This window comes from Sarcophilus harrisii, chromosome 1, assembly GCF_902635505.1.
Source record: "Sarcophilus harrisii chromosome 1, mSarHar1.11, whole genome shotgun sequence".
NCBI lineage: Eukaryota > Metazoa > Chordata > Mammalia > Dasyuromorphia > Dasyuridae > Sarcophilus > Sarcophilus harrisii.
In genome coordinates this window covers 58,145,244-58,164,323 of record NC_045426.1, presented here as the reverse complement: position 1 = coordinate 58,164,323, position 19,080 = coordinate 58,145,244, and the positions used below count along the sequence as shown (strand labels likewise).

The following is a 19,080-nucleotide window of genomic DNA, read 5'->3' as shown; positions in this document are numbered from 1 at the left end:
CTGAGGGTCCTTCCCCACGGATTTCCCCAGCGGAGGAACGCAGTGTTTTAAGATATGTCAGAAATGCTCAGAATTAAAAAGCCAAGTCTCATCGGCGTCCCTAACTCCCAGCGAGGCAACTGCTGCAAACACTATCCCCATTTCACGAATAAACAAACCGAGGCTCAGCCGCAGCTTCACAACTCCCGGCGGGACACTTCTCTCTGTGCTCACCTTCTCATGGGACCCCAGAATGGTGCGGCCCCCAATGGTGCGCTGAGGGCAGCAGGCTCCACCTCGGGAGGAGACTAAGGACTGGGAGGTCACCTTTCCAGTTTGTTTCTACTGTGCTCTGATGCCGGTAAGTAAAACTAAGACACCAGCACTTCTAAGTAAACACTTTAATCATCTTTTGCAAAATGAAAACTACAAAACGCAATGTACAAACACTAGTGGTAAAAAGGAAACAGTTGGGAGGGGAAAAGGAAGATGTGGCAAAGATGAACCTTTGGCACTTATGATCACATAATCTAGTCACAATTTGCCGTTCGATTCTCCTCGGTTGAGGAAAGCCAGGTGGGGTCAAAATTAGACACTTTACATTGCCAGGTTTCTGGCTTGTTTTATGCAGACATTTACCTCCCTAGATGAGAATGAGGCATGGTTCTTCAAGTGGCATGTGCTAGTCTTTACAACTTACTTGTAACTGCCATTAATCAAAAGATGGCAGGAACTGAAGATGATTAAATGAAATACCACGAGGGGAGGAAACCATCCTAATTACCTCATCTGGCCAGTCAGCTAAGGGCAGGGCCAGGGTCTCTCATGCCATCAGAATATTACATATGAAAAAATTTTTTGACCAAAATCAATAGGAAGGACTCTTTTTTTAGATCACAAGATCTTGAGCTTAAGCTTCAGAGAAGCTAGAAAAAAATATACAAAATATAGGCATCTGAAGTAGCAAAGGAAGAGAACTTACAAAATGACCATTCTATAACACAACCACAGTGACCAACAGAACTACAGACCCTGATGGTCAAATTAAGTTGTTCAAACCCCAAACCAAAAGGACTCCACTATTCTCCCACAGCCACTGGTGACTTAACAAAGCTCTTGGGTGAGGTCTCCCTAAGGCACAAAGCAACAGGGTGCTCAATGGTGACTTGACCTTCCAGAAGCAAAGTGCATGATTAGCTACAGTGGTCCAAGGTCTCAGAACTGCTGGATAATAAGTTTCCGTTTCAGATCATGACTGAATTTATTCATCCTGAAGAGTTCACTGTCGTAAAAAGCAGCAAGATTGTGGATGTTGATCTGACGAGCCTGAAAAAAGATGAGGTATTAGGGAATTAAAGCATGCTATATGACAGCCCATGCTCCCCAAATATGGTCCTAAGATCCAGTTCAGCAAATGCCTGTCTTTAGTTCCTACCTTGTCTACTAGATCCTTCTCAGGTACCTCAATAGTGTCTTGCTGGGCACCATAGCGGTTGCGCTGGTAGATCACCTGTTCTGCTACTAGTTGCTTCAGGATGAAGAGTAATAGCTCGTTGTTATCCCTCCGGAATGATAAATAACGGGCAAAGGTCTGCAAAGAGCAAAGATAATATAAACCCATGTGCTCTCAACCACTTTTCTACATTATTTCCCCATTAACAAGTTTTTTTTTGCTATGTCCCCCTGTCCTCGCCTTTTCTACTTGCTCACAACAGTGAGACCAGTCTGGCTTCCACTGAGCAGAGCAGTTTGGGGCAGTTAAGGACCCCACCTGAGGGGCACAAGTCCCCCAATGTTCTAATGAATTCTTTCTCAGGCAGGACTGGCTTGACTTTCTTATCTAAACCCACAAATGCATCCCACCTTGCGCATGCTGCGCATGACGCTGAATTTCTGGGTGTCGATAAAGCTCTCTAGCATCACCCGGATGGCCATGTTGACATCATCTTCCAGCACATAGTCCCGAAGGTGAATGCGGGCATGGGCTTCTGCCATTCGGATCATTGATTCAATGTGTCGAACTGTGATGGGGATGCTGCCTGTGGCCTGCCAGAGAGAGATCATGTTCAGGCTTTAGCTGGAGGAAAATCCCACTGGAGAGTTACAGTTTAAAGAAGTACAATATAGCAAAGAAACTGAAGAAACACTCCCTGCCCACTTGTCCAACTACCTTGGTGACAAGTAGGCTCATATTATTAATGAGCCTGGCATTTAAAACCCTTCATATGAAATGACAACAGCTCTACCTTTCCAGATTGAATTCATATTGCTTCTCTTTATACCTACTCTAACAGTATCAAAATGAAGTAGAAAGGGATCACTTTGGGCTAAATATTGACTTAGAAAATCACATATTAACATTATCTACGTTCCATTGTATTCACTTAAATCTTTCCCAGTTACATTTGAATCCACTATTACATTCTCCTTCTAGCCAACCCAATTTAGCAATACATCACCTTTTTGTGTGTTTCATTCAGGCTTTTTGTCCCAATGCTCTTCCTCATTTCATATCTTAGGATCTCCAGATTCCTCTCAGGGTCACTTCAGATGCCCCCTCTCCTAGCTTTTTCTCCTCAAATTATTATTTGCTTCTCTGTCTATATCTTCATAGTGGTATCCTCCAGTAGAATATAATCCCAAGGGTAGGGACTACTTGTTTTTATATACTCAGTTCCTAGCACATTTAGGCTCTTGCTAAATACCTGCTGAATTGAACTTTCTTCCCAGTCTAAATTTTACTCTCTGGGGTTCTTACCATGGATTCTTTCCGTAGGTCACTATACATCTTGGCAACTTTATCTTGGTCCATCTGGTTAAGTTTTGGGTGGACCTTCTCCTTGGCATAGATGATATACTTCTTCAGTATTTCCTGAGGCAAGGGTTCTACACCATATGTATTAGGCAGGGCTGGTTCCTGTGTCCTGCCATTGGCTAGCTCCTCTTCCTTATTGCTGGGGTGATGTTTAACATGGCTGCCAACCACAAAGCGGGCCAGCATTTCATCCTGGCGAGGGGAAGAAAAAGGTCCATTACGACACTGCTTTTCTAAATTCATATCTTGTAGCAAGTCATCCAATCCTCTTAATCATAGGAAACTGGATAGGAGAAATGAGATGAAATGGTCCTGAGAGGGCAACCAATAGAATGGTATCCCCAATCTGATCATCCATTTCCCAAGAAGCTCAGTACTACTGTTACATTGCACCACATCTCCAAGCACCATCCTCGTGCCAAAGGAGGAATAAGAGTGGTTCATTTCCTAGAATCTCTGGAGTCCCAAAGGATTTAGTTATTCAAGTTGTTAACTTGAATAAAAAAAAAAAATTACATCTTTATTTTTAGTAACCACTGATTTAAATTTAATATTTCCTCTTCAATTTGCCTTTTGCATTTAACATAATTCTAACAAGGGGGTAACACAATTTATCAGACTTCCAAAGAGGTCCACAACTCAAAAAATGTTAAGAACCCCTAGTCTGAAAAAACTCTTGAGGAAAGAGCAGGGGGTCTGGAGTCAGAAGATTTTGATCTGAATCTTGGCTACAACACAAGCGCCGTGTCTCAGTCAGTCAGTCAGTCAGCCTTCCTCAGCCTCAGTGAATCTATAAAAAAGGGAAGGCTGTTACCTGCAGCTGCTCATCTCACAAGATTATGAGGAAAACACTGTGTTCATAAACTATGAAGTACTACATAAATGTTGAATTTTCATTATTAATAATTAAGCCTCACTGCTCAAATCTCATGAAGCACAGCCATTTTATACCTGAACAGGATCCACGGTGTCCCTCACAACACACAGGACGTCAAAGCGGGATATGATGGGCTCTGTGAGATCCACATTTTCTGAGAAGGTCAATGAGGGATCATATCGCCCTCCTGTAACATAAGGGTGAGTCAATTAATTCTTACTGTCCCAAGGCTCTATACTTCTACTCAGCTTTCAAAATGCTTTCTCCAGACCAAGGGAAATACAAGGACATAATGGTCCACGGGGCAAATAGATATCGCAAAAACAAAGGGAGATGCGCTATTTCTGTAAGGGTTGAATGCCCTAGAAAAATATTCAGAGAGTACAACTCCTTCCCAGGGAAGGAAAGCTACTAATAAAAAGATGTGATGGAGACCAAATGCTTGCTCTGTGAGACAGTGTGGACCTGCCTTTTCTCTTCCACAATTACAAAGAGAGCAGAGTGTAGATGCCAAAAGAAATATAATTGTTCAGGTGAGACCCTAAGATTATCTTTTTAGTTCATGCCGTTTTCATCTTTTTTTTTTTTGAAAAACAGATCTCAAATGTATAAATATAAAAAGTACTTTTACTGATTTGATTATATTAAATCTACAAATTAATTTAGACAATAGCCCCATCTTTACTGGTGCAACCTCAGCCAAGTACTTTGAACATCTCTCCAATTACTTAACCTTTCCTTGCTACAAAATAATACATTCAAATGGGTTTAATGAGGTACCAGAAACATCGTTTTTTGCAAATACTCAAGGGGTGGGGCTTGCTTTTTCAGTGAGATGGGCATAATGACAGCACCTCCCACAAAGGAATCCTAAGAAGCTCAATGTTGATAAAGGACTTACATTTCTAGTTTGGCTTCAGTGCAGCTCCTATCAGCAGTTACCAAACCAGACCTGGGGAACAGAGCCCCTATCTACTTCATACTTGTACAGACCAGAGAACAGGCCACATGGGGCTAGGACACTGAGGCAGCCTCTTGTCGACATGGCCTTTTACTAGGAGTCAAGCCCACAATCCCAGAAAAGGAGCCATTCCTGCCCACTGTGTTCTCGTACCTATGGGATTGGCAGCGGCGATGACAGTGCAGCGGGCCTGCAGGGAAGTAACGATGCCGGCCTTGGAGATGGAGATGCTCTGCTGTTCCATGGCCTCATGGATGCTGGTCCTGTCCTGGTCATTCATCTGCACACAGGCAAGCATCCTGCTTAGTCCACATTCCTGTTCTCTCAATTTTTTCCTATACCAATCTCTGTAGGGTCAGCCAAGATCTTTCCCCATAAGCCAAGAACTCTGTAAGGTATTTCTACACCTTCAAAAGCCCAAGCACCTACCTTGTCAAACTCATCAATCAGGCACACTCCTCGGTCAGCCAGAACCAAGGCCCCGGCTTCTAAGGTCCACTCTCGACTGACAGGATGCCGCTGGACATAAGCAGTGAGCCCCACAGCTGAGGCCCCCTGACCAGTGGTGAAGATGGCGCGACTAGACACTTTTTCCACATACTTAAGGAATTGAGATTTGGCTGTGCCAGGATCCCCACACAAGAGCACATTGATATCGCCTCGCACCTTGTGCTTGCCACCTGAGAGAAGAAAGGGATAAATGTTTGGGCAAGAACTAGACTCATCAGACAGCTGAATTGTCACCAATTCCTCACTCTGCTGTAGAGTCAGGAGGGCAATGGGTTCAAAGAGGGAGTAGATACCACTGAGATAACCAGTGGATGGAAAAAACAAAGAGGATCACGAAAGTGGAGAGGCTGTCACTCAGATCCTTCTGGTTAGGGTATGAAGAGGGAATCCTGGTCAACACATGCTATCTTTGAACACATGTCCTGACCCTCAAATTGCAAACTACGAAACATTTACTTCTGCAAATCTGTCACATATCAGAATACTCTTAAATAAAACACACACTAAAATAATTACAAGAGAAGAGAGTTAGCATTGAAAAAGCCACAAGCCAGCCCCATCGTCCATTACCACTAACCTGGGTTTTTGGGCTCTCCTCCAAAAAGAGCCAAGGCAAGGCCTCTCTTAATGTCTTCATGCCCATAGATAGAAGGGGCAATGCTAGCAAAAACCTGAAGGAATCAATCAGTGTAAGAGTCAAGAGGCAGTAGCATCTTTAGAGTCCTTGAAAGCTCTTATTTAATCCAGAAAAGCAACCTTAGATTGACAGGTGATTTCTAATAAGCAATTCTGAAGAGTGATTGTCAGTCGGTCAGTCAACAAACACACACAAAGTGCCATCTATGTGCCATATGTTGTCCTAAGCATTAAGAATACAAAGAAAGGCAAGCTTCTGCTGGGAGCTTATAATATAATCGGGGGAGATACCATGCAAACAGCAATGTACAAACAAGAGAGACAGTCTAAACTGGATGCCTTACAGGGGCACATTGTAATTAAGGGGAAGTAGGAAAGACTTGGTGCATTAGCAATGAGACGATCCAAATCAGTTCCAATAGAGTAGTAATGAATTGAACCAGCTACACCCAGTGAAAGAACTTTGGGAGATGACTATGAACCATTACATAGAATTCCTAATCCCTCTATTTTTGTCTGCCTCCATTTTTTATTTCCTTCACAGGCTAATTGTACATTATTTCAAAGTCCCATTCTTTTTGTACAGCAAAATAATTGTTTGGACATGTATACTTATATTGTATTTAACTTATACTTTAACATATTTAACATGTATTGGTCAACCTGACATCTGGGAGAGGGATTGGGGGGAAGGAGGGGAAAAGTTGGAACAAAAGATTTTACAATTGTCAGTGCTGAAAATTACCCATGCATATATCTTGTAAATAAAAAGCTATAATAAAAAAAAAAAAAAAAGAAAAGAAAAGAAAAAAAGACTTGGTCCAGTAGCTGAGACTTGCCCGAAGGAAGCCAGGAGATAGCCATGAGAAGGCTGAATATTCCAAGTAGAGAATTCCCTAACCTCATGATGTCTGTGTTCTTTTCCTTCTATTTTATTATTCTATATTAACAGGCAAAACTTTCCTAGAATGAGGTAACCTCACTAACTCCCTAATGAGTCTTTAATGCTAAATGTTACAAGAGTGAGATGTGCCATACCCCCCTCCCTTGAGCTGCCCTGGTTCTTTAACCTTCCTTGTGATACATTCTCTTTACACATTCTGTGATCCCCTCATGTCCCGAGAACATGTACCCAATGTTTTGAATCTCACACAAGCATCTTGAAATATGACACCTAGAACTTGGGCACTAATATTTTTTCAAACAATCCTGGGAGCACTTCAAGGAAACAAAAGTTAGAACCCCAAGAGGTCCCAGCTTCCAAGTCAGCATATACTTAGCCTGCAGACACTCACTGCATGCCTTCAAAGGTCTCTTCCTCTGGTTTGGTGATGCATCAGCTCCACACAGTGGAAATAAAATTATTTGCAGTTATGTGTCCCAAAAAACAGATCACAGAAACTCAAGACATTCCTGTCCTATTTTGGGGGTTTCTTGGACACACCCACAGTTCACCTGAGATCTGATATATCCACTGACTAGTTTGAGGAGAGGACAAATCCAGAATTAAAGACTCAGTCAGGAGAGGTCGAGGTAATTTAGAGAAAAGATTCTAACTGATAGACAACAAGATTTCTCCCTAACTCACCTTCTCTCCAATCTGCTGATCCTTAGAGAGGCTAATAATAGTCTTTACATCCTCATCAGTCAGCTCCCCTACAGCTACTTTGTCATCCTTCTTGGCCACATGATTAGCCAAGATAACTGTAGCAAAGACAGGGAAGCCATTAGCAGTATTGAGGGAGCCATCATAATTGTTGTGGTAGATGCCAGTCAACTCCTGGATGAGAGAAAAGGAGGAAGCAGTCAATGGTCCTAGTAGAGGAGCAAGGATAAAAGTTAGATCCCAGCCCACAACTGCCCTCATCAATTTATTATTTTTTCATTAAGCCCCCTAACTTCCTAATCCTGAAGTACCAAGATAGAAAATTATTTAGAACTACAAACATTATCCAAGTTATTTATCTACTAAGAGTACAAATAAATAAGTTGTCCTATCCTAAATTTTCAATGCATGAATGTCTGAGCAAGGTTCCCCTCTGCTATTCTCATCACACCAGGCTTCCTCATTTGACTGGTTCAACTTACATATACACATCACCCATTACCAACACTGCCACAGCCAACCTCAACCTCCAACCTGTACCCACTCTTCTGCATTTTCCAGTGTTCGGTCCTGAAGTGAAGGTGGCTCAGCGCCATCTCTTTCTCCTGCTCACTTACAATTTCATCTCCTGGCTTGCAGCTGTCCACTAGATCAGCAAGAAGGATGGCATCTTTGGATCGAGGAAGCCTGCCTGCAGCCACTTTGCCAGGACTCTCTTGGATTCGGATGCGCTGGTAGTTTTGATAGATTGTCTAGAGAGGACAAAGGACACTCCGGTGAGAGAATATTAAATAAGTACTCTCTAGTCACGTCAATGCCCTGTTCCCCAGTGCCTAGGGAGGATCAAGTCCCAACTCCATAGGAAATTCAAAGTTTATTCTGTAGTCCCAATTTACCTGTTTAGCTTCTGTCATCTACATATATTTTATATTCCAGCTGTACTGGAGTACTTACTATTTTCCTAAAACCTCTTTATTTTCCCATTGCCTTACCTTTATTCACTATTCCTTCTACTTGAAATGCCTCCTCTTCATCACAGCCTATCAAAATTCTATCCATTCTTCAAGTTTCAGTTCAAAGCATCATCTTTCATAAAGTCTTCCCAAACCCTCAGGATTTATGGTCTGACTTCCCCCACATCCTTAAAACATGAGGGCACTCAGTATCCTTCTTTGTATTTTACTTACTTGTTTAGCTATCTTACTTGAGGGATATTCCCTTCAGTGCTGAGCATAGTGCCTTGAATGCTGCAGGTACTTAATATTTAATGTAATTGACAATTCTCATTCCTTCCCCCTCTGGGATAGTAATGCTTTATATTGCTTATATTGTACTTTTAATCTGTCAAAGCTCTTTCATATCCATTATCTCATTTTATCCCAATATCCCTGTGGAATTGGCCAAGATATGTATATATGAATATTTACATTGATATGTCCAAATAATTAAATGAACTCCTAATGTTTACATAGCATTTATTATGGCCAGACCCTATGCTAAGCACTTTAGAAATAATTTCTCATTTGAACCACACCAACAACCCTGGGAATTAAGGATTATTATTATTCCCATTTTACAAATGAAAACAGTTGAAAGCAAACAGAAGCTAAATGACTTGCTCAGAGTGGCATAGCTACTAAGTGTTCGAGGTTGGATCTGAACTCAGGTCTTGATGACCTCTATCTGCTGAAGCACCTACCAAGGCTGAGATTTGACACCTGAGCTCACCTCTTCCATGTTGACTTCAAAAGGACCAGCAGACTGACATTCAGGACAGGAGCCGGGCTTCACCTCCTGGTTCTGAGACTGACAGAACGGCCCCAGGACAAAGTTACATTTATTGCAGTTGTACTTGACCATGCTGAGCTGGGGCAGGACTCCTGTGCAGCTGGTCACCACACCACTGGTTCGAATTAACTGGTTCAGATGCAGCTGCCTGTGGAGAGCAGGAAAGGGAAGAAATACTCAGAGGCCACAGGCTTTGGTCAGGGCCACTTCTCAGGGAAGACCAAGGCAGGGACAGTCCTCTGACGGGGCACAAAGGAATCCTGTTCCAGAAAACAAAAGCCTCAGTCGTCCTACTGGGCAGAACTGTGCACACTGATCTTTAATTATCTCTGCACAGATAGAGCTCGTTAAGGATTTGCTTTCCACTGGATGACCCCTCCCTTACTCCCCAAGGGTCCAGAAGATCCAAAGAGTCAATGAGACTTCAGTTACTAGCCCTACAATCCCATCCAGTTCTAGACAGGATGAATTAAGTACCACAGAGACCCAGCTTTCAGATGGTCTGGCAGAAGGAACTGCCAAGCAATCCCCATCACCCATTCCCCTGGCTTTGACTGCTGGTCTGTACCTGGTCCTCTTTCTCACCTGAGGGAGCGAAGTTCCTCCACTAGGGGAAGGTGGGAGATGCGGACATGGATGTGGCTGGCAATTCGATCATACTTTGGGTACATGGCCAACACCACCTCTCGGGCAGCTTCATCAAAGATCCCTAGGAGCTCTGCTGGGGCCTCAGGTAAGAAGTAGGCCAGGACATGTTCCCGGGCTGCCAAGTCTTCATAATTCACTACCAGGCTCTCCCTGTTCTCTGGTGAGGTGGAAAGATGAATGAAGGAATAGATGAATAAGCACTAAGTGCCTACTAACAGCAAGTACTCTGTTAAGTTCCAGAATATCAATGGAAAAAGTCAGATAGTTCCAGCTCTGAAAGAGCTCACTCACTAATTAGGAGATACAACATATGAAAGAGAGCTCAGTCATGGGGCAGGTGGGCCAGATGAGCGGTCTGAAAGGGGGGGAGGCACAGAAATGGCTTTGTAGACCCCAGCAGCTCTTCCCCAGGGGCCTGAGCAAAGCAGGAAGGTGTCCTTCTACCAGTGCTGGGGAAAACATGGCCCTAATCTGAAAGTGACCACAATGGGGTGGACACCAAGCATGGAGAAAGAGCACTAAGCAAGAGTGCTCAGAAATCATGCATTCTAGGTCTAACCCAGCCCCTTCAGCTTGATGAGCTTTAACAACACACTGGAATTCCTCATGTCCTAGTTTCTTCATCTTTAAGAAGAGTTATTATAAGGCTAAATATAGCATCTTGTTGGGAAAACAGAAATAACAAACAGGAAAAAAGAGCTGACGAGAAATGGTTCTGAGAGCAGGAAAAGGGAATGAAGCCCCGGCCACAAACCTTTACACATGTCGCTAATCCGTTCCTTGAAGACATTGTGACCGTGTCCATCCACATGAGTGCGTAAGAAGTTCTTGAATCGATGGTGGATCTCCAGTCGAGGGCCAGCCATGCTCACCCACTCCCGGACAGTGTGACCTTTTAAGTCTTCCAGATTCTCGATGCTTTCTATCATGTCCTCCTCCTCTTCGCCCTCCTCTGTGCCCCGCTCCACCAGGCGCCGCTTCCGGGCTGGCCGTTCCTCATCTTCTTCATCACTGTCTGAGGAATGGAAAGAACAGGCCTGTCAGCCTCCTCCATCTCTCCCCTCTTCTGATTAACATCCCCCTTCCACAAGATTGATCCCTCTCAACCACCAATTCAGTGGGCCTGGCGCCACACCCACCTATCCCGCTTTTCAGTGATCCGCAGTCATTAACCTATAGCTCAGAGAGGCAAACGGAGGTACCATAAAGTGTGAATACATGTGGAATACATTTGTGGAAATCATGGAGGCTCCAAAAGAGGTGAAACCTGCTGCATGCCAGGTCTCCCTACCTGGGCAGAAATCCCATATCCCTCCCTTCTTTCTCCTCTCCCCCCCAGGGTTTTATTCCCAGTCCAAGAGAGGAAGAGATAGATTACAGAATCCAGCACTTTGAACAGCTCGCTCCGGAAGGACCCAGGCAAGAAACCCCAAGGACTTACCATACAGCAGCCCCCGGCGCATGCGCCCCAAGCCTCGGTCAGTCTCCCGGTCTCGCTGCCGCATCACCCGCTCAGCAGCTTCCCTCTGGCTGGCCGTCAGCTCCTCCACATCTTCATCCTCAAGGGCTAACCCTTCCGCCTCATAGGTGTCTAGCTCAGGAATGGCTCGGTAATCCCTAGGGCGATCAGAAGCAAGGACAGTTAGCGCAGAGGACAGACAGACAGCATCGTGCTAAAATCACAGACAGGACTCATGTGGATAGTCCTAGGGCCACCCAGAGATGCCAAAGGCACTTTAATGATAGACACATGTTTATGACTAAAAGTTAGGGAAAAGAACTTCAACATTTTATGGTCATGCATTTCCACACATCATCTTTTGATGCTGCTATCAGAGAAAGAATACTGGATGAAAAGAGCACTGCTAAAATCCAGTACAGAATCTCTGATGTCTGTAGAGCAATGTGATTGCCTAAGTACAACCTAATGCTCAAAATACAGGGTTACAAAAGTCTTAGTGCAGTTTGTGCTCCATAACTATAATACATTATCTCAGCAAAAGTGAAATAACTCTCCACATATTTCAATTTTATTGATCCAATTTTTAAAATTTTATTTAAAATTGATTTTTATTTCAATTTTATTAATCTTTTTGGTGTTTGAGTTTTTAAATGTATTGGTTATCTAATTTTTATTAATCGCACGTCCAATTCACTGACCTGTTCCTTCTTTTCTGCTGATCAAAGTGTTTAGACAGACACATTTTCCCTAATAGCTCAGTTTTCATATAAAAAATTCTACTATGTTGTTTCATCATCTCCATATATAATAGGAAAGAGAGGAAGTAGGAAGAAACTTGCTAAAAAGCAGTGATAAATAGAACTAACCTCTGACATCCTACCAGAGTAGTCAGTCTTACATCACTACAGAATAGGTCTAGAATGATTCTCAAATGCCTTGACCCTCTCATCCCCAATTCTCCTTTATCCCCAAACCTCTCACCTCTCCATTCCATCCCCAATAAGCTCTTCTCCATCCTCTTCCTCTTCATCAGGAAGCCCTTCAGTGCCCAGAAGGCCTTCTGATTCATCTTCAAAAGGCGGCAGGTCTCTCCCAGGGCTGGAAGTCAAAGCATCAGTGCCCCCACGCCGGGAACCTCGCCCAGGGCTGGAGGTCAAACCATCACTGACACGTCTGTATCTTCGGGCTGGACTAGATGAGGCTATATTTAAGGACTCGGAGGAATCCTGAAAAAGGACCAGATTGGTCAACAATGCTGCATCTGTGTAGAAGCAAGGACAGGGAAGCTTTCATAGGAGGACTTGCTTTGGCACAAGAGCTGGGATCCAGAATAAGATCTACAGGGTGAGAGCTGAAGTAGATGGAAACAATTTTTCTTTACTCTTACTTTAGGAAAGGATCCTGCAAAACAGGGAATTCCTTTTAGATAGATATTTTTGAAAGAAAAAAAAAAACCTGTCAATGCAGAGAAGATAGACTGAGGGAAAAGTGAAAGGAAGATAATAAATTGGGGCACTTCTGCTTAGCCCGGGCAGTCTCCAGGAGTCTAAATCATGGGACTGAGGTCTTTCTTCTTCAAAAGAAGCCTCCTTCATCAATTCCCTATAGTTGTACTGCCATATGCTTTCCTTCTTCACCTGTTTAATTTCTATCCATCCTGTAAAGTACAACTCAAAATGCCTCCTCTAGGAAGCCTCAGAAGAACTTTCTTTCTGATTTCTGCCTCTTGGAATCTCCCAACTCTCCCTTTTCAAAGCTCAGCTTAAACACCACAACCCTCAAGAGATTTTTTTCTGATCTCATTTGTTAGTATCTCCCCTCCTACTCACACATCTGAAATTTCTTAGATGTCTTTTGTAATTACTTATCCATAAATCCATTTACCCAGAGTAGAATTCCCTAAGAACAGAAACTTTTTTGCCTAAATTCAGGGGTGAGAAAGGGCTACTCATCTAACAAGTGCTTAATAAATGTGTAATTGCTGCCTTCCTAAAATCTCTACCATGAATTTCCTTCGGTTCCCAGGCAACCTCATCCTTCTAATACACTTGTGTGTCTTTACCCCCCCCCCCCCCAGACTTAAGTTCCAAAGAGAGCAAAGACTGATTCTCTTCTGAAGTCCAATTAAAAATCAGAGACCCTGGCATCTGGAGTTCAGGCAACAGGCCTTCCCTTGCATCCTGGCTATTTATTGTTTACTTACCAGCCTGACCTTAAATCATCCACCTTTCTGGGACTAAGCCTCCTCCCTCATCTCTAAAGCGAGGATGCTGGACCGAGAGACCGCCCCTCCCAGCCCCAAACCAGCTGGAAGCCAGCCAAGAGCACTTGAACTCTGACTCCTTTCATTGCACATTTATTTGGAAAACGGGGACTTCGAGAAAAAGAGCTGGCTTCTGGTCCTGTCTTTCTGCCCCCACCGGTCCCAGAGCACTATCCCCGCCCCCACGCCGCATCTCCCTCCGGCCCCGGCCCCGCCCCCACCCCACCCCCACCCCTTCCTGCAGGGCCGGCACAGTCCCCGTCCGCACCCATACTTGCTTCTCTCGCACACCGTAACCCCCACTCCATCATGACCTCCCATCTACCTCCTACTACTGGGCTCGGTTCTCTCATCCCCACTCATGACTGCAGGGCCCTAAACAACAGGCGCTTAAGAAATCCGGAGAACTAATGCACAACCTTCACTACCCGGCTCGTAGGAGCCACGCGGGCCCCTCGCCTCTTCACCGCGCATGCGCAGCTTTTTCTTCTTCTCCCCCTCCCCCTTCCCAGCTTTTCTTTATTCTTAAATACACCTCAACTCCCACCAAATGCCCCAAAGTCCCCCGAGTCCGCTTCACGGATCTCCCGGGTCACGTTCCCCCGCCTCCCGGCCCCCATCTTCCTCCCCGCTCACCGCCATAGTTGCTTCAGCTCAGCACCCACAGCCACGACTCCTTCCTACTCCGGCAAGTAGTTTTCGCGCGAAAAAGCTCACGTGACCCGAAGGCGCCCGCGAATCCTCATGAATAATCAATACGCTCCCTGCCGCACCTCATCAATATGCACGAGGGAGGCGGGCCTATAGTTACTCCAGCAATCCGATGCCGTCCTGAGCATGAAGCCCCGCCTCCTCCCTCTTAGTTGCTCGGCCCTCTCCTGGACTCCTCTCGGTCCCGCCCCTCGCGAGCCTCTGGTCCCGCGCGGACTCCTGGGCCCGCCTCTCCAGCTGCCGGGCCTCCCCTGTCCTGCTTGAGTCGGCCTAGGAAAGACTTGCGGGGGAAGCTGTTTGCTTTGTTTTTAATTAAAGAACACGGGGGCAGCTGGGTGGTGCAGTGCATAGAGCACCAGCCCTGAAGTCAGGAGGACCCGAGTTCAAATCCACCCTCAAGGACTAGCTGTGTGATCCTGGGCAAGTGATTTAAATCTGATTTCCTCAAAAACAGATAAAAATTTGGGGATTTTCTTATTAGTGGCTTCGTTGGGATGTAAGCCCAGTAAAGGAGTCTCTGATTTAAATAGCAAAAATATTTTAGCCATTTGATTTTTGCATAATTTAAAATTGTTTCCCTAGATGACTGTCATTTACAACTTTACTAACAATGTATTAGTGTGCCTATTCTTTTTGTCATCTATGGTCATTTGCAGTGTATGAAATGAGGGTTGTTTTCATCTGAATTTTTCTTATTATGATGATGTTGATTATCTGTTCATTTTACAGTGAAGGAGACTGAGGCAAAGTAGCAGTTAAGTAATTTGTCCATCGTCACATAGTTTGTAAATGTCTGAGGATGAATTTGAACTCAAGTCTTCCTGACTCTAGGTCCAGTACTCTATCCACTGTACCACTTTGCAGTCTAGTTCCTTTCCTGCTACCTATAAACATGCCTATAGCTTAATCCCACAATATTCTCCCCTGATGACTAATCTCTATGAGAAAATAATCTACAGTTAGGATCTCTATTCCCTCTATTCTCTATCCTTTTTTTAAATGCTATTTTATTTTTTCCAAAAACATGGAAAGATAGTTTTCAACATTCACCTTCACAAAACTTTGTGTTGCAAATTTTTGTCCCTCTGTTCTCACTCCTTCCCCCTCCTCAAGATAACAAGCAATCTGATATAGGTTAAACATCTCACTCTTTCCTAAACTCTATATAATCAAGCTTCTAATTTCATCATTAAATGGAAACTTCCCTTTCCAAAGTTACTAATAAATTCTTAATCATGAAATCAAATGGCTTTTTCTCAATTTTCACTCTTAACTTCTCCCCAGTATTTGACATTGTCAATCACTTTTTCTCCTGGTTACTATTAAAAGTTGATTTTTTGATAGTTAAAAGTGGTCCGTTAGGAGCTGACATAACTAATTCAATTTTATTCTGGTTCTTTTTTCGATTTCATACGACCTCTGCATAAACTACAGAAGCAGCTGCAACAGCTGGTTTCCTTCAGTGTCTTTTTCCCTCTGCTAATTTATACAAAAGACTTAATTCCTACAAAATGAGGACTTTAGCAGCCCAAGGAATGTTACCCTTCTTTATCCTGTCTGACATAATGTATAGTTCCTTTTGATTGAGTACCACTAGCTATACTAACAAGGCCACATTCCCTTCTTTATCTCCTGTAGCTAGTGATATACATTTCCCTTAATGAGCATGCTTTTTTGTATTACTAATTGCTCTATCATAAGCAGTCATCTTTTCTTCTTTGTCTTATATGAATGCTACTAGTCAAATTGTGAATGATACATACTTCCATCAATTTTTGATGGAGAGTGTCACACTGAGTAAATGAGCTACAATAAAAAGTTGTCTCTTTGTCTTGCTTAGTAATATATTGATAATGGTTAGTCAATAGACTCATGCAATAATAAACTTTCCTCTCTAGGTTTTCTTTTTTCTTTAATATTTTTCCTTAGTTACATTCAAAACAAATTTTTTTTACATTTATTTTTAAAATTTTTGAGTTCTAGGCTCTCTTCCTTATCTCCATCCACAATTAAGAAACCACTTGTGAAGTTATGTAAAACATTTCCATAAAAGTCAAATTGTGGGGGAAAAAAAAAACATATCTCCCACTCTAAAGAAAATAAAAATCCTCAAGAGAAATTAAATTACAGAGAGAGGTAGGTAGTGAGGGAGGGAGAAAAAAGGATGAGAAAGAGAGAGGGAGAGAGAGAATACCTCAATCTATATTCCAACACAATCAATATGGATAGGATTTTCATCCAAGTCCTTCAGAGTATTCTCATTATCATACTACTGAGAATAGCAAAGTCATTCACAGCTGATCATGCCAGAACATTGCTATTACTTTGTATACAGTACATTTCACTTTGTTTGAGTTCATGGAGGACTTTCCGGGTTTGTTTGTCTTTTTTTTTTTTGACCTGAGAGCATACTGCTCATCATTTCCCATAGAACAATGATATTCCATCATAAACACACACCACAGTTTATTCCCTAATTGATGGACATCCCCTTGATTTCTGATTTTTTTTGCCCTGAGAAGAGAGTTGCTAGGAATAATTTTTTAGTACATAAAGGTCATTCCCTCCCCCATCTCCTTTGATATTCATGCCAAGGAGGGGTGCTGTTAGGTCAAAGGATATGCATAAAGTTATAACTCTTGGGGCATAGATCATATCTTTTGATCATTTATCAATTGAAATATGGCTCTCATTTTTTGTAAATTTGTTCCCTCTATGTTTGAAAAATGAGGACTTATCAGAGAAACTTGCTTCTAAATTCATTTTATAATTACTATTGCTAATTGTATTTATTCTCTCCTTTCACCCTGTCCCTCTTCAAAAGTGTTTTGGTACTGACCACTCCCTCCCTTCCCCAATTTCCCCTCTGTTTTATCACTCTCCCTCCCTTCCCATATCCTATTCCCCTCCTATTTCCCTTCTTTGAGCCAATATTGATCAGAGTCAGTTTCACTCACCCTTTAACTCTTTGTTAAAGTAAGGTTCTGTTTTTAGGGTGGAGGGTGCATTGTCAACAGTTTTGTGCAACTGTTTTCAGAGTTCCTTCTAGGAACCAGACCACAAGCCCTCTGTTCTGCTCTGGAGCTGTGGGGGGTGGGATTGCTGACCAGGGTTGCACTGAAGGAACCTGAGTTGTGATTGTATGCTGGGCTCTCACCTCATTGCCACAGACCCTCTCTACTGAGCTTCCAAGTCCTCCTTGGTGTTCCTGGGCTAAGAGGTCCAGAAACCTCATACTGCTGCTGACTCAGAGATCCTACCTTGCTGATGCTGGAGCTAGGGCTGGGGTTGCACTGGTATAGCCAGAGTTGGGATTATGCCCTAGGCTCCCACCCTGATTCCATAGACCTTTTCTACTGACCTTCCAAATTTGCTTTGGTGTCTCTGAGCTGAGAGGTCTGGAAGCCACCAGTACTGCCTCTGGCTGGAGCCAGATTCAGGCTGGAGCTGCTCCCCCACTGCATTGATTAGGCCTGAGGCACGACTGCACACTGGACTCCCACCTTGATGTCACATATCTTTTCTGCTGACCTTCTCAACTGCCTTCAGCTGGAAAATGTTTTGTTCTGATTTTGGGTTTTTTTTGATGCTCTAAGATTTGCTTAGGTCATTGTTATTATGATTATTATTATTGGTGAGGCAATTGGGATTTAGTGACTTGCCCAGGGTCCCACAGCTAGGAAATGTTAAACGTCTGAGGCCAGATTTGAACTCGGGTCTTCCTGACATCAGGGCTGGTGCTCTATTCACTGCACCATCTAGCTGCCCTAAAGTTATTATTTAAAGGCATTTGGAGCAGTTTGAGGGAGAGATTGGGTGAGTTTCTGCCTTTACCACCCCCCCCAACTTGATTTTGCCTCTTCTCTCTAGGTTTTCATGACACTGATCTCTCCTGGTTTGAGTCTTATAACTGTTCTCTTTTCAGCTCCATTGGTTATTCAAATATGTCATGCCCACTAACTATGGATGTTACCCAATATTCTTTTTTTCTTTCTATACTATATATACTATCTTACTTGGTGATCTCATCACCTCCTCTGACTTCAATTATCATTTTTATGCAAGTGATTCCCAGATTTACATATTCAATTCTGTTCTTTCTCATGCTACAGTCATTCATATCCACATGCTTTTTGAACATCTCAAACTGGATTCCCCAAAAGCATCTTTAAAAAAAAAATCTTACTTTGTTTCTTCAAGGAATCTATCCACGGTTATAGTAACAAAGCTGTGACCACCAAATCCAGGGTCTAAGATCAAGATACCAATCCCCTTATTCTGCTTCTCTGACATCTTTGTTTATATTGTTGTTGGGGGAGTTGGGCTGCATTACTTCCTCCTACTCTGCCATCTTGGCTGGTCTTTCCTATTGGCATCTTAAACCTACATGCCCCAAACAGAACTCCTCATATGTATCTCCCAAACATTCCTCATTTCCAACTTTTCCTATATATGTTATTTTATTTTTCCAATTACATAAAGATAATTTCAACATTCATTTTTGTAAGATTTTAAGTTCTAATTTTTTCTCCCTCCTCTTATCTCTCCCCTCCCCAAGACATCAAGCAATCTGATATAGGTTATACAGTACAATCATTTATACAATCAAATATACAAGTACAATCATTTTTAACATATTTCCATATTAGTCATATTGGGAAAGAAAAATCAGAACAAAAGGAAAAGACCACAAGAAAGAAAATCAAAACAAAACAAAGCAAAAAGTGAAAAGAGGATACTTCGATCTGCATTCTGTCTCTATAGTTCTTTCTGTGGATGTGGATGACATTTTCCATCCCAAGTCTATTGGAATTATATTGCTGA

The 19,080-nt window shown here is 43.0% G+C and overlaps 1 protein-coding gene across 1 annotated transcript; it reads right to left on the bottom strand.

Annotated features, from left to right (window-relative positions):
- Positions 1–365: 365 nt before the first annotated feature.
- MCM2 (minichromosome maintenance complex component 2) lies at positions 366–14,346 on the bottom strand. Its single transcript, XM_031956218.1, has 16 exons — positions 14,182–14,346; positions 12,264–12,508; positions 11,262–11,437; positions 10,575–10,835; positions 9,758–9,977; positions 9,113–9,320; positions 8,002–8,136; positions 7,367–7,558; positions 5,720–5,813; positions 5,062–5,312; positions 4,786–4,912; positions 3,746–3,858; positions 2,738–2,986; positions 1,843–2,025; positions 1,415–1,570; positions 366–1,305 (listed from the first exon to the last, which is right to left on the bottom strand). The coding sequence occupies exons 1-16, from the start codon at positions 14,185–14,187 to the stop codon at positions 1,195–1,197; spliced, it is 2,727 nt and encodes a 908-aa protein (XP_031812078.1). The 5' UTR covers positions 14,188–14,346; the 3' UTR covers positions 366–1,194.
- Positions 14,347–19,080: the final 4,734 nt, after the last annotated feature.

Coding starts and splice junctions, on each gene's coding strand:
- MCM2 (XM_031956218.1), bottom strand. Junction 5,814..7,366: donor ATCAGCAGATTGGAGAGAAG/GTGAGTTAGGGA, acceptor TGATTCCTTCAG/GTTTTTGCTAGCATTGCCCC. Junction 1,306..1,414: donor AGAAGGATCTAGTAGACAAG/GTAGGAACTAAA, acceptor ATCTTTTTTCAG/GCTCGTCAGATCAACATCCA.